Source organism: Artibeus jamaicensis, unplaced genomic scaffold (assembly GCF_021234435.1).
Source record: "Artibeus jamaicensis isolate MK-2021 breed Jamaican fruit bat unplaced genomic scaffold, CSHL_Jam_final contig_240, whole genome shotgun sequence".
In the NCBI taxonomy this organism is placed as follows: Eukaryota; Metazoa; Chordata; class Mammalia; order Chiroptera; family Phyllostomidae; genus Artibeus; species Artibeus jamaicensis.
Genome location: NW_026521506.1, coordinates 9880997 through 9894624, shown reverse-complemented (window position 1 = coordinate 9894624; position 13628 = coordinate 9880997). Strand labels below are relative to the sequence as shown.

The 13628-nt window shown below is 49.7% G+C and overlaps 1 protein-coding gene across 1 annotated transcript; it reads left to right on the top strand.

The window, feature by feature from the left end:
- Positions 1–235: 235 nt before the first annotated feature.
- APLN (apelin) lies at positions 236–9711 on the top strand. The gene is made up of 3 exons (XM_037147082.2): positions 236–638; positions 6228–6399; positions 7137–9711. Exons 1-2 carry the CDS (start codon positions 572–574, stop codon positions 6392–6394), a joined length of 234 nt encoding a protein of 77 aa, XP_037002977.2. The 5' UTR covers positions 236–571; the 3' UTR covers positions 6395–6399; positions 7137–9711.
- The last annotated feature ends 3917 nt before the right edge of the window (positions 9712–13628 follow it).

The window sequence follows — 13628 nt, the reverse complement described above, 5'->3', positions numbered from 1 at the left end:
CGGGAAGTGGTCGTGGGTTGTAGGTGCGACCATGCAGCCTTTCGTTGTGGGGCTACATCGAGGTTACCTCTAGGGCCCTGACCGGAGCTACAGAGTGCGTGCTGGGAGGGGGGGAGGTGAGGGAGGCTCGCTCCCTCTCTCTCTTCCTGGCCCCCACCCCCCCAGCCCTCCGGATGACCACATGACCAAGTGGGCTGTTGGCCAAGCCACAACCTACAAAATGCAGCCCCAAGAGTGAGCAGGGAGCATTCTCGTTGGCAGCCTGGACCTCGGGCAGTTGGAGCCGCGGCTGAGCAGCCTGCCTCTTGGAAAGAGTTCGCAGCAGCCCCCGGAGTCGCTGGGGCCAGCTTGGCGGCGCAGCCCGCACGCACGAGGGAGGGAGGCTGCAGGCGAGGGCAGGCGGCAAGCGCGCAGCTGCCCGTGCCGCAGGCACGGGCCGGGAGTCCCGGGAGCTCCTCGCCCACCAGTCTGCAAGAGCCTCGGCTAGAGTCTTTCTGGGCCTGCTGACTCGAGACCTCTCCACCTCCCCACCTCCTGGCCAGGCCCGCTGCGCAGCGGCCAGAGGAGCAGTATGAATCTGCGGCTCTGCGTGCAGGCGCTCCTGCTGATCTGGCTTTCCCTGACCGCGGTATGTGGAGGTGAGTGTTTGCCTCCTGTATGCCCGCGCCCCACTCGCTGTTCTCTGGCTGCCGCTGCCTCACGCTCTGCCCTCCTTCCCACTCCTGCGCTCTCCACCTCCCAGAGACTGGCGCCTGCGGGCAGGACCAGCCCCGTGCTGGCCGCAGACTGACAGGGCGTCCCCGGCCAGGCACCACCAGCTGCAACCTCCAGCATCACCCGCCCGGCGCTTTTCCTCCTCCTGGCTGGCCCTCACAGTCCTAGGAGCTCAGGGCCGCAGGCGTGCTCCCCGAGTCTAGCGCCACATCCCAAGTGGTGGAGGCTGTGGGGGGGGGGGCATGTCCCTCTCCTTTCGTGGGTCAGTGGAGGGAACTGACCTGAGCCCGGTGGGCTGCACTCTCTCATTGAAGGTTTTCTGGACCCTGCAGGTTAGAACCCCCCAGCTGCTCTGGTCCTAGGGCGCAGGCCACTGGAGATGATGTGCCAAAATGCAGACGTGACACTTGTTGCATAGGCAGGAACGGGCGGAGGGGGCGGCGGTACGGAGCCCAGCTGCTGCTCCTTTCAGCCTGTTTGAGAGTGGCGGCAGCCTCCCGCGCCAAGCTGGGCAGGGCCAGGCCAGGCTGGTCTTCTCCACCCTTACTCCAAGGTCCTGTCTGGTCTGTTCTGCCCTTGCACAGGAGGCCCACAGACTGTTCTTCGATGTCCTAGGTCAGGCACAGGCATGCTTAACCTTAGTCGCCCTGTCTCCAGGCACCAAGCCAGGAAACACTGCCTAGCTTGACACCTCCATGCAGCTCAGGGAAGGGGAGTCCTTTTGCCCCCACCTGCACCAGGTCCCCCACCCGGCATGCTTGGCACTAGTGCTCCCTTGCTCTCCCCAAGCCCCAGCAGTCCCACCCTGGGCTGTGTGTCCTCTTTGTATCAGTATCTCCTGAGGTTGCCAGCTCCCACCTCCAGCTGCCACAGTCCTGTGATCTGGCTGTCTGCTGCCTGCCTGGCAGCACAGAAGGAAAGCCCAAGACCAGGTGGACTAATGTCAGTGCCAGGGCTGGAGTCACAAGGAAATGGGAGCAGAGGGAGAGGGCAGGACAGCAAGTTTCCTAGAGGAAGGGCACAGGGCCCCACTTGGTTCCAAACCCTCCAGACCAGGAGGATGGCCTGCGGCCCAGGAACCTCTGAGGGGGCTGGTGGAGCTATACCTCTCCTTCTTTGTAGGCCTCCTCCTTTCTCTGCTCTTGTCTTATAGCACTTCCCTGGGCCTGGGAGCACTGCCTGGCTTCTCTGAAAGGTGCTTTGGTTGGGAGTGGCATTACCTGCCTTCAGCTAGCTGTCCAGTGGTCTTCCTGTCAGGGTCTGAACTCTGGGACAGCCACGTCCTTGTTAAGAAGAGGGTAGGCTTTTTCCTCAGAAACTCCTGTCAGGCAATGGTGGAAAGAAAGCAAAAGATATGAAAGACACCATCTGGGCTTGTTCTGCATTAGCCTACTGTCCAGTGTAGTTGGCAAGACAAGACACACACCTCATACCACTATAGATAAATAGTCCAAGGTGATGTCTTCAGGGAAGAAAGAGGATTCCCTCATCTGCGTATCTGGTGCTCTCCCAGATATGCAGAGGCTGTGGGGAGACTCTTGGCCAACTGACCACCACTAGAACACTTTCAGGGTCCAGATTTTAGGGCAGTACTGGTAAAGGGTAGAGCTGGTTCCAAAGGGAGGGAACACTGTGCCTGGCCCAGACCCTGTCACTGCTTACTTTAATTCACCCTTCTTCATTGGGCCATATATCATCTATCTCTCCTGATTTGGATAAATTTGTTGTGCTCACATTTTTTGCAAGCCTAGCACAGGAGACTTCCAAGGCTCCCAGTGCCTTCTCCACCCATGACCTCTCCTGGATCAGAGGGATGGCACCTCCATTCCGGTGGCCAACAAGCCAAGGGTCCAGGTACCCATGTCCTCTTTCTCCTGGTTTCTGCCCTGGGTCAGAAACAGAAGTCCCAGAACCACCTTGCAGTTGGTCCAGACTTGTATGCTTTCCCCACCTAGAGTTCCCAGTCAAAGTCCCAGGCCTGAAAACCATGCTTCCTCCATAAAAAACTCTGTCCTAACTTGGAATGTTTCTCCATCCTCCACCAGCACACACATACTCCTTCACTGCCTCCTGACCTGGGGTATATTTTGCTCTTCTGATTCTGAGAGCTGCTGGGCCAGGGCCAAGTGTTCCTTGGTCTTGTCTGAGTACCTCTCTTTATCTCCTTCTCCTCCCCAACTCCAGCTCAAAGCCTGCAGTCAGGGATAGTATGAGGACATACTACTGTACCCCTCCTTCTCAGGGCGGGGGTATCACCACTCTATCCTCTATTTCTATGAGCTAAGCATCCATGTAACCTGAGTCGGGCCTCTTGGTGACAATGCAAGTGAAGTGGGGGGCCAGGCTGCCAGAGCGTAATGTGTCCAAGGGCAGCAAAGCTGGCATGAGAAGATTGCTCAGGGCATTAGGGTGGAGGGCTGGGTAAACAAAGGAGGCCTCATTTTGGAAACACATGCATGACCCTGAGTAGTTGAGGGGACATAGCCAGCAGGGTCCCCACCAGAGCACCTATATGGGTTTTTTAAGTAATCACAAGATAGGCTGGATGACAAGGGGAAAAACAGATGCATCATTCCTGGTGAGGCTGGCATGTTCCTGAAAAGTCTCATGTATCTCTTTGTACATTGGCAGACATGGAGTTCAGGCTGCCTGAAAATCAACCCCTGGTCATCCCTGGCTGTGGTTCTCAGTGCAGAGATGCTGGGGTTTCATTGCTGATGGTGCTTTGGACAGTGATGGCTCCAGTCCCTTTAGGCTGGAGATTGTCGGGGGATTACTCCAGCTTCCCTTTAAGTAGCAAATGAGTTGGAAGAAACTATTTAAATGCACTGAGAATGGCCCCCATTTCTAAAGGGGAATTCTTTTGTGTAGCTGGGACCTCTGCAATGATGAGAATCAACAGCCTCTAAAAGTCCCTTTGGACAGGATAAAGCCCAGGTTTCAGGTGTCAGCTTATCTTAGGGTGAGCCAGATTCAGAATCAAAAGTAGGAAACAGGTGGGTGATAGGATCAGAGTGTATGAGGAGCTACAGACTTCCGGCTACAAGGACAGCGAGCACCCCCTGCACTTCACCTGATGGTTGGGATATAAGATGCCAGGAGCTTCTGAGTGGCTGCTCTGTATGGCCTGGCTGAGTGCTCAGACTTCTCAGAGAGCTCTTCTCTGCAGGGTTATTAGACCCTAGACATCTCCCTGGTCATAGTTGGAGCCACCATCCTTGTTCCCCACTGTGTTTATCTGCCCTACACATAGGACCCAACACCCCTAAGCCCGCCCACCAACACTTACAGTCCTTGGGGCTGATCATTTGGAGATAAACCCTCCCCCTAATCTGGACACTGAGCCTCTCTTTTGCATGCCTACTGTACCCCTGGGGTAATAGCTTGTGCCATTGCCCTATACCAACACCACCCACAGTAGCCGGCACGGATGCAAGAACCAAGGTCTCACTTGTATTTGCAAGGCTCCTAGGGTCCTTCCCTGTGTCTGGCCATGCCCTCACCACAGCCCTTCCTGCCCCAAGTGTTTCTCTGCTACTGACTCCTAATTAGCATCATCCTTATTTGCATCAGTGGGCAGGGAAAGCCTTGAGGGGACCCCAAAATACAAAGAAAAAGCTGGAGCAGCTGGGCTAGGGGGCTTAGTGGAGGTCCTTCCCTCCTTCCCCCTCCAGCCCAGACCTTTTGCCAATGGCACCACGAGGATAGGTAGCTCTATGACAGATGGAAATGGCCTCATGGTGCCTGTCCATGCCTACTGCTCTAAAATGCAAGACTCATTTGTGTTTTAATTCTCATTAGGTGATGAGTTTAGGGGAGGAGCTGACATATTAATCCACACTGACCAGAAGCACAGAAATGTGACTGGTAAAGGGCAGGGTTGTAATGGGTCAGGAAGAAGGGTGGAGGTCTAGAATGTGCACATGTGTGCAGTGTGTGTGTGTGTGTGTGTGTGTGTGTGTGTGTGCCTGGGTGAAGAGCAGTAAGCCCCAGGAATCTGGGCAGGGAGGGTCCTAAGGACAAACCTCACTTGCTTTTGGTCCAAGAGGAGAATAAACACCTGGAAACTGTGCAAGTAGAGAAGGAATCACAAGAGCCAAGGAACCAAGGAAGGATGCTGGAAACTAGGAGGAGGGAAAGGAGGAATGGCCAGGGGCATGACTGGGGGCTAGCAGCCAATGAGGTGGGGAGGTATGTGGAAACTGTGAACTAGTGATGGAACTGGGGTTTGAAGGATAGGGATAGAGCTGAAGGTGAATCCAGTGGTGTTGGGGAAGAGAGGCTGGGATTCCTGGTCACTGGCTTTGGAAGCCATATTTCTGCAAGCCAGCCCCATAATGGGCATTGCATGAGTACTCTGCCAGTCCACCTCTTGCCTAGCATCATCTCATCTCCCCATTCTTCCTGCTTCCAGTCTTTCTTGGCTGGATTGCAGCCTCCATGAGAGCTAGCCCATGGGTCTTATTTCTCAACAAAACCAGGAACACCCAGAACCACTTGGAGTCTACTGCCAGGGCTTGGTCTGCAATCAGAAGGCTTCTAGTCTAAGCCAAATGTGGACAGATGCAGAGCTGGTCCCGGTGAGCAGGAGAGAAGCCAACTGGGATTGAAATGGCAGGCATTTACATCAGACAGAATGGGCTTATGGTATGAGGATGAAAGGAGATGGGGCACCCAGTGGAGAGGTGCCAACTTCAGCAGCCCAGCCCCCTTCTTATGCATGTACTTGCCGCTTCAGGTGACCATGCACTCATTTGTTCATTCATCCATCCATGTAATATTTATTGGCATCTAAATCTGGTCACAGGCCAAATAGAACCCAGCTTATGGCACACATAAGAGTTAGAGGACACCCCAGCCATGCCCACAGGGTGACCAGAGGAGAAAGGAGCTCAGGAGATGCCTAAACACTGATAAGATGCCAGGGGTGAGGTAGGAGATCTCCAGTATTCAAAAGTGGGCCACCACATAGCAAAGGACCTAGGAGCACAATATCATGATATTCTGGATTGGTTTTGATATATTTCAGCAAAGAAAAAAGAAAAGGGATAACAAAGGCATACATAATCTCATCTGAATAACTTGAATCTGGGTGATAGATATGTGGCAGTGGAGGCATTCATTTTGTCAATATGTTGTAGATTTGAAATATTTTAAGTGCACTGGTTACAAGGGAGCAATGGAGCCTTTATTGCCTGCTATGCCCCAGCCAAGTACAGGCATAATATCACAAACTGCACCCCCCAGTTATGTTCTAAATAAAGAACAAGATTTTGTGCCTGCCAGAAACATGATAGAACTGTCTAAAGGACAAACTCAGCTCCATAAATTTCAAGATGTGGTGAGTGGGTTCCATTTGCCCTCAGGGCGGTGGAAAAATTGCAAATTCTTCATCAAGATAGAAGATAAAAACAAAGAAAAGCTATGAGGAATGCCACTTTAAAGAGAGATTGTCCCCTACCATAGGCCTGTTGTCTGCGGTCCCCAGCTAACAAGCTTTCTCCTTCTTGCAGGGCCCCTGCTGCAGCCTCCTGCTGGGAGAGGGCTGGAGGAAGGCAATGTCCGCCACCTGGTACAGCCCAGAGGGTCAAGAAATGGATCAGGGCCCTGGCAGGGAGGTCGGAGAAAATTCCGCCGCCAGCGGCCACGTCTCTCTCATAAGGGCCCCATGCCTTTCTGAAGCAGGTACTTGAGCCTCTGATCAGTGGGTGGCATGGAAGGGCTGGGGGGAAATTAGCCTGGAAGCTGGGTGACCCTGTGCTTATCACTGGCCAGACATCTGCTCCCAGCGGTCCCAGCACCACACACAACATAAGGGCTTACAGAACACCCATTTCACTCCCTCAATTTTGCAGAAGAGGAGACCAAGGCCCAGAGAGGGGCTTGACACTTGGAGGCCAACCTCCTGGCTCCTCAGCAGTTGGGTGTTGGTTCGCCTCCACCCTGGGGTTGGGCAGGCTGGCTTAGTTGGATAGTTCTAGAAGTCCTAGGGGTCTTAGATGAAATGGGGATGGGTGCCCCAGGAAATGCCTATAGGTATACTGTGTGGATCCTCATCAGACAGGGGGAGTGAGGAGGGGACAGAGAGCCTTGGACGGTAGGTAGATGGCAGAGAATTGGAATATAGTTGCCCAGAGCATAGGAAGGAGAGAAAAATCAGAGGTGACAGAAGAGAGAGCAGGGCCTAAGCCTGTTCTTGAGGTCTGGCCTGCTGTCTCTTCCTCTGTAGCACCAACTCAGGGGCCTTGGGCTTTATGCTCAGGATTGTGAGGAGGGGCAGAATGATGCTGTCTCCTCTCTTTTCCTGGGTGGTTCCTTTGACCTAGGACATGTCAGTGATATCTCCATGGTCATTTTATTGTCTATTTAGGACTGAAGAGGTCCTCAAGTACTTATCCCCTGTATTTCTCTCTACTCCACAGATTGGTCTGCTTCTCTGGAGCTCTTATATCCATTCATCTTTCATCTTGCACTCGTCCTAGTGGCTGATGGTCCCAGCTCTTCCTACCCACCAGCCTCCTTCAATGACGTGGTCCTGCCCCTAGTTTGATGATTCCCTTTCTCCCCCAAGGATGCATTCAGTCCCTTTTCCTGGACTTTCTCTTGTCTGACGTTGGAAACCCAGCACTGGAAGGCCATCCTTCTCTCTGAACTTCCCCTGCTCTAGTCTCCACTCTCCCACCTAATATTCCAACCCTTCATGCAGCCCTCTCTTCCTCAGGTTTCCCCTGGGGGCTGCATGGAAACATCTCTTCTTCACTGGGCTCCAGCAGATCCCAGGTTTTTGTGCCAAATGGGCCCTTCAGCAGGCCTCCGGAGGAAAGTAAAGAGATGAACAATGAGAGACTCTACTTAGAAGCTAGGGACCTTGGGATGCAGACAGAGTGCCTTGGAGGGCATTGGAGTAGGAGGCTGGTGCTGTACTGAAGGAGAGTGGTGTAGCATTGAAGAAGAGGAGAAACAGCTTCATGGCTGCTTCCTCGTCCCCGTGTTTGGCCTGATTAAAGATGTAAAGGGAGGGTCACAAAGTACTTTGTCACTTCTCTCACCTTACTGTGTCTTCTAACACTACTGCCAACTCGCTGTTTCCCAACTTACTCTGTGCCCCTCAACAGCTAGTTCAAGCTCTAGCTCAGGAGAGGAATGTGATGGGCCCAAGGTAGCTCTATGCCCTCCCAGGAGCAAAGTCAGGTAGAATTGTTTTTGCTTGGAATCACAGAATATCAGAGCCAAAAGCAACCTTACAGATCACTGAGCTCTGCCTCTTTATGCAAACTCCTACGAAAAGAGAGGCTGAGACAGGGATAGTGACTTGCTGAGGGTCACTGCAGAACCAGAATGAGGACCCAGGTCTCCCAACTCCCACTTGATGATGTCCTCTTCTCTCCTAATATCTTTTCAAAACTTACTAAGTGCCTTTTCTTGGGGTTGAGGCTTAAGGAAGCTAGGAGGAAGGAGGTGAGCATGCTGTGAACTGCCCTATGGTGGTGGTGGTGTGTTAGCAGTGGCATGGGGACAGAGCTGCTCCCCCTCCATGGCCTGCCCCTGCTGGTTCATTCCCCAGCCTGGGCTGAAAAATTTCTTAACTGGCCAAGTGATCCCATTCCTTCAGCACTACCATATCTCTGGTGTTTTCATAGGGGCAGCTCAGGCACCGAGACCCAACACTGCTTTTTAGGAGCTCAGAGATGGCCTTAAGTCATTGGACTCAATAGCCTTCCCTTCATGTTGACTGGACCTTTTTTCCCAGTGGCCTTCCCTTTGGAGGAAGGAAAGGAGAGAAGGAAGGAAGGAAGGAAGGAAGGAAGGAAGGAAGGAAGGAAGGAAGGAAGGAAGGAAGGAAGGAAGGAAGAATGGGAGGAAGTGTAGGTGTGAGCAGGCTTCCTTCTCAAGAGGCCTCCCAGGAGGGAGAAAAGAGGAGACAAGGGCCTGTTGGCCACATATGTATGTTTGGGGGCAGGGGGAGTCAGGGCCCCCCGAGCCCCACAATAACCCTGATTTTGCCTACCCACCTCTCGCCCTTCTGCTGCTGCTAATGCTGCTGCTGCTGCCGCTGCTGCTAATGCTGCTGCTGCTGCTGCTGCTTTAAGGCCCACCCTGAGGAGCCTGGCTGAGTACTCACCTCCCCCCAACAACCCTCAGGCTCAAAGTAGGGGCTGGCCAATGTCCAGAAAGCCTCTTCTGACATTGATGCCCCTACCAGGGGCTAGACCTTCCTCCCCCTCCTCCTCTCTGTATCTCCTATCTCATCAGCCTCGCAGCTTCATGAGGAAGGGGGGAAAGGGGGACAAGGGGGATGGCACAGGGCAACAAAGGCCAATGGGGGACTGGGGTGCTCTTATTTAAAGTGGTTGTGTATGATTCTTATACTAATTTATACAAAGACATTAAGGCCCTTTTCATTAAGAAATTATCCACTTCCCATAATTATGGCCACTGTGTCTGTAAAGATTGTTCTGTGTAAATAGGTCTTTGTAATAAAGAGTTAAAAATAACAATTTGCCCTTACTCAGGGAGGTCATATTCAGGAAAGACCTTCCTGCCCCCTGAGGTCCAAGGTTGCACGTGGAAGGCAAGATGCCTACATCCCAAGTTGGTTCCAGGTCAAATGGCCACAAACCAATTTGCTACAAAATCACACAAAAAAAATCTCTATACTGAATGGCCAGTTCACATAAAATGCAGTACACTTTTAAGTGTTTTGGCATCTGTTTGAGTGTGCTAATTTTTTACAGTGTCCTTTAAAGGATTTTTGGAAAGAAATTTTTTAAAGAACATTCTGACTAAATGTGAGATTTCTACTAAAAATAGTTTTGTATCCTTGGTGGGTGTCTTCTAATTTTATCTACTTTTGAACACTTTTGGGACTTTTTAGCCAGTTTGCCTTTCTTGAAAAATGTTATAATTCCTGTAATAAATACATGTGGTAATGACTTTGTGTGTATCATTTTATGTTTCACAAAGTAGAGTTGCTTGATAAATGAGCCTGAAAAATAAAATGCAAGGAGTTTAACACAATTCTGCCCTATCTGTCTCACTTCTTCATGCTTGTCAAAATGTCAATACCTTGCAGAACAGACAGGAACACTGAGTATATATGCTAATTTGGTTAATCAACTCATTAGGTGCACAGAGGCATATAGGATGCAAAGTAGAACCCAGCAAGAAGGAGCTGGGAGTGATCAAAAAGGTGCATTTGATAAATCTTATGGGAAATGCTACAGATTTGACAAGTATTTACTGCTGTAAATATACAATTTTAAGAGAAGGTCTTCAGCAAAGTTGCCAGAAAGTCATAAAACTGCTCAATAGGAGATAAAATAGAAAAAGTCATCCACAAGCATAACAAAATGTTACCATTGACAAAATGCTGCAGATTGTGACAGGGTCATTATGTTGAAGTACCTCGTTAAAAATTGGTACAAAGTGACTTATTTCAAAATTACTACTTTGACTTTTAGGCAAGCTGGTTGTCAGAGTAATTGCTTTTAGGCAAGGAGGTTTTGGGTAGGTTTGCTTTATGCTGATTAATCTCTTACCTCCCTAATCACCCCCAAAGCTCTAGTTTCCCATGAAACCAAGGAGAAGGGGAAAGTGGCAGGGTGGGACAACTTAAGACTGACCCATAAGTATGTAGCCTTTCAACAGTTTACAGTGCTATTTAAAAAACAAAACTCAACTCATTTTATCATCCTAACAATTAGGCAACAAAGACCACAATACCCATTTTACAAATGAGAAAATAGGGTCAGAAAGGTGAAGTGACTTGCTCACAGACAGTAAATGAGTCTAGAACCTGGACCTTAAATTCTAGAATGTAAATTTTTTCTGTGGTACTATAAAGGATCCCATAATTAGAGAGCAAACTTAAATGCAAAGTATGTTTGGTATTTAGTAAGTACAATAGAAACGGATGGCATGGTGTTGACTGGTAGGATCAGAGAAGTGCACATGGGGGTTGACAAACTAACACTGTCTCCAGAAGGCCCAAATGAATTTGGTTAAGTTGGCAGGAGGATGCTGGGCAGTGGAGGTGGGGACATGCAGGGGGAGGAAGCCACCAGTGGCCTCCAGACTCATGGAGTCAGCTGGATTCTTGTGCTTGACTGAAAGTCTGAGCTCCATTGAGTAGAGGGCAAGGGGAAAGAGAACTGGTGTTATTGACAAAAGAAGGCAGAACCTATGGGTTGCCACTCCTTGGCAATATCTTGACTTGACCAAAAAAAGAAAATACAATAGGATTAGAGGAAGGGGTTGCTTTTATTTTTTATTTTATTTTTATTTTTTAATTTTAATTTTTAATTTTTATTGCTTTTAAAATATAGAGGAAAACAAGGAGTTTACTTAACTGTTTTTGGACCATAGGTCCTGGACCTAAATAATGAAGGTGGATGGCAGAGAACCTGAAAAACAACAGTGCTTTAAACCCATCAGAAAGTAAGGTTACCTGTGAAATGACAGAGATTAGGGAGGCAAACTGACTCAGACTACACACAGCTTTTCAGACCTTCAGGTGTGGTGTAAAATGAGCCACAGCCACTTCGAAGCCTAACATTTCAGACTCTCCCACAGCTCTGGCTGACTTGGTATACCCAAATGGGGCTGTGCTCCTCTGTCATGAAGGGAACTATGGGACCTGGCCTGAGTGAGTGGTCTTTCTGAAATGCTTTATAATTCTATTTCTTAGACCTAAAGGTTATTCAACTGAAATGTCTCGATCCAACATTTCTTCCTGACCAGCGTGAGCCTGTGCCAGCTAAATGGCAAAGTGAATGGCAAGGAAAGACTTACCACCTTCTGATCCTGGCCCTAGAGGGGGCTGCTGACTCAGCCAGCATTTCTCTGGGACCCCCAAAGTGAAAGACCTCTCCAGGGCTCCTTTGAAAAGTCCTATTTCCCTTTGTACTGGCTGGTGCTCAGAGAGGGAGCCTGGCAAGGGACTTCCCTTGCTGTTGCCTTGGACTTCAGCCCAAGGCTGGAGCTGCAACCAGAACATTTTCTTGAATGTGATAAATCAGGGGTCAGCAAACTTCTTCTGTAAAAAGCCAGATAGTAAGGATTTTTTGACTCTGTGGGCCATTCATTCTCTGTCCAACTACTCCACTCAGCTGTTGTCATGCAAAAGTAGGCATAGACAAAGTGTAAGTGAATGGATGTGGCTGTGTTCCAACAAAACTTTATTTATAAAAACAGGTGGTGGGCCAGTTTGCTTAATTCTGTCTCACAGGAAACATCAGCAAGCCCTTCAACTAAACCCTTGAACCCTTGGACTTACATTCTGCAACAAGATCTAAAATTAATGGAATTTAATAAACTGGTTATGAGCTGACCTACAGGCCATGCTATCTGATAATAATTATACTAACAAAGGGCTTTCAGTGGAAGGGGAAGTCTGGAATCAGATCAGGGTTCCAATCCTGGCACCACTATTTACTTATCTGTGAGACCTGAAAGCCAGCATCTTGATCTGAATGATCCCTGTTTCCACACCAGGTGGGATACTCTGTCTACTTTTCAGTACTGTGGTCAGGACTGAATGTGATGATGCAGGTAAAGTGTTGGGCACCATGCCCAACCCACAATAGGAGCTCACTAGTGGGAACTGATATTATCTCCACAAAGCCTCATGCTGAAACCCTAAGTGGACAAGGAGCCATCATTACCTCCAATTTATAAATGGGAAAACAGGCTCAGAGAGGTCAAATCTGTTGTTAAAATTCATAGAGCCACTAATAGGTAAGTCAAGCTTCAAACCTGACTGCATCCTCAGCTTAGGTCAGTTGCCATGCTCTTAACAGGGGTTTTTACCTGCTGCCCCCCTTCCAGCCTCGGCCACTGGAAACTTCCAATGCTCTAAACAATCCATAAGGCCTCCACAGGAACAGGTCAGACCCTCAGTCTTCTAGGAAGTCAAGAGAGATGATGTGCAGCATTAGCTTGAGTAGAAACTGGGCTAGGATTGTAAAGCCAGGTACTTGGTCCAGGAGGCCTGCCTGGTCCTCAGGCCCTCAGGCCCTCAGGCCAGGGAGCCAGAATCCTAAGTTCCAGTGCTGAGTCTGCTTCTGCCTGGGCTTACCAAGCAGCTTCACAAAGTGTCTCCTTGGGCCTTTCTGGTCCTCAGCCTCCTAAACTGTCCAAACCACCTTGTAGGTGTTATATGTGTGTGTGTGTGTGTGTAGCATTTGATCATGATGCTTCACTGAGTTCCCAGCAAACAGTGAGAATACTTTAGGCCACCCTCCAGAGGGAATCTGTTCTGGGAGAAGAAATGCCACATAAAGCAGGGACCTTGGCCAGTAAGGAAGGCCACACCTGGGTTGTATGGGTCTGCACAAGCTTTCCTTAGCCCTAGAAGCTGCAGGAACCTCCATTTGGTACTTTCACCATCGTGCAAACAAAATGCTTTCTGATCTTCCCCGGGTTTTAAAAAACTGGTAGGCTACAGAGTTGGCTCAGTGGCCTGAAACTAGATGTTTGGTGTTCTGGATCCTAACGCCAGCTTGGCCGGGAACTGGTGTGTGATTTTCAGAGGTCAATTCATTTTGGGGGGGTTTCAGCCCCCCTCGTGTATTTTAATAGAACAATAATCTCTGTTCTCCCTACCTCAGACATATAACATCTTAGAAGGTCAGAGCTCACAGGTACTTGGAAAGTCATTCAGTTCCCTGAGCCCCTTCATTTGTACAGATGAAGAAAGTGGAACTCAGAAAGGGAAAGTGGTTTGCTTAAAGGGACACAGCTTAAAGATTCAAGTAAACTGGTAGAGAGCACTTCCTATGTGCCAAGCACATCATCTGTCTTGACTTCCTTAGTTCCCATCACTACCCCATTTTATAGCTGAGGAAACTGAGGCACAGAGAGGCTAAGTTCATCTGAGGATCTTCTGCGGTATGTGAAAATGAAATGAGAAGGCT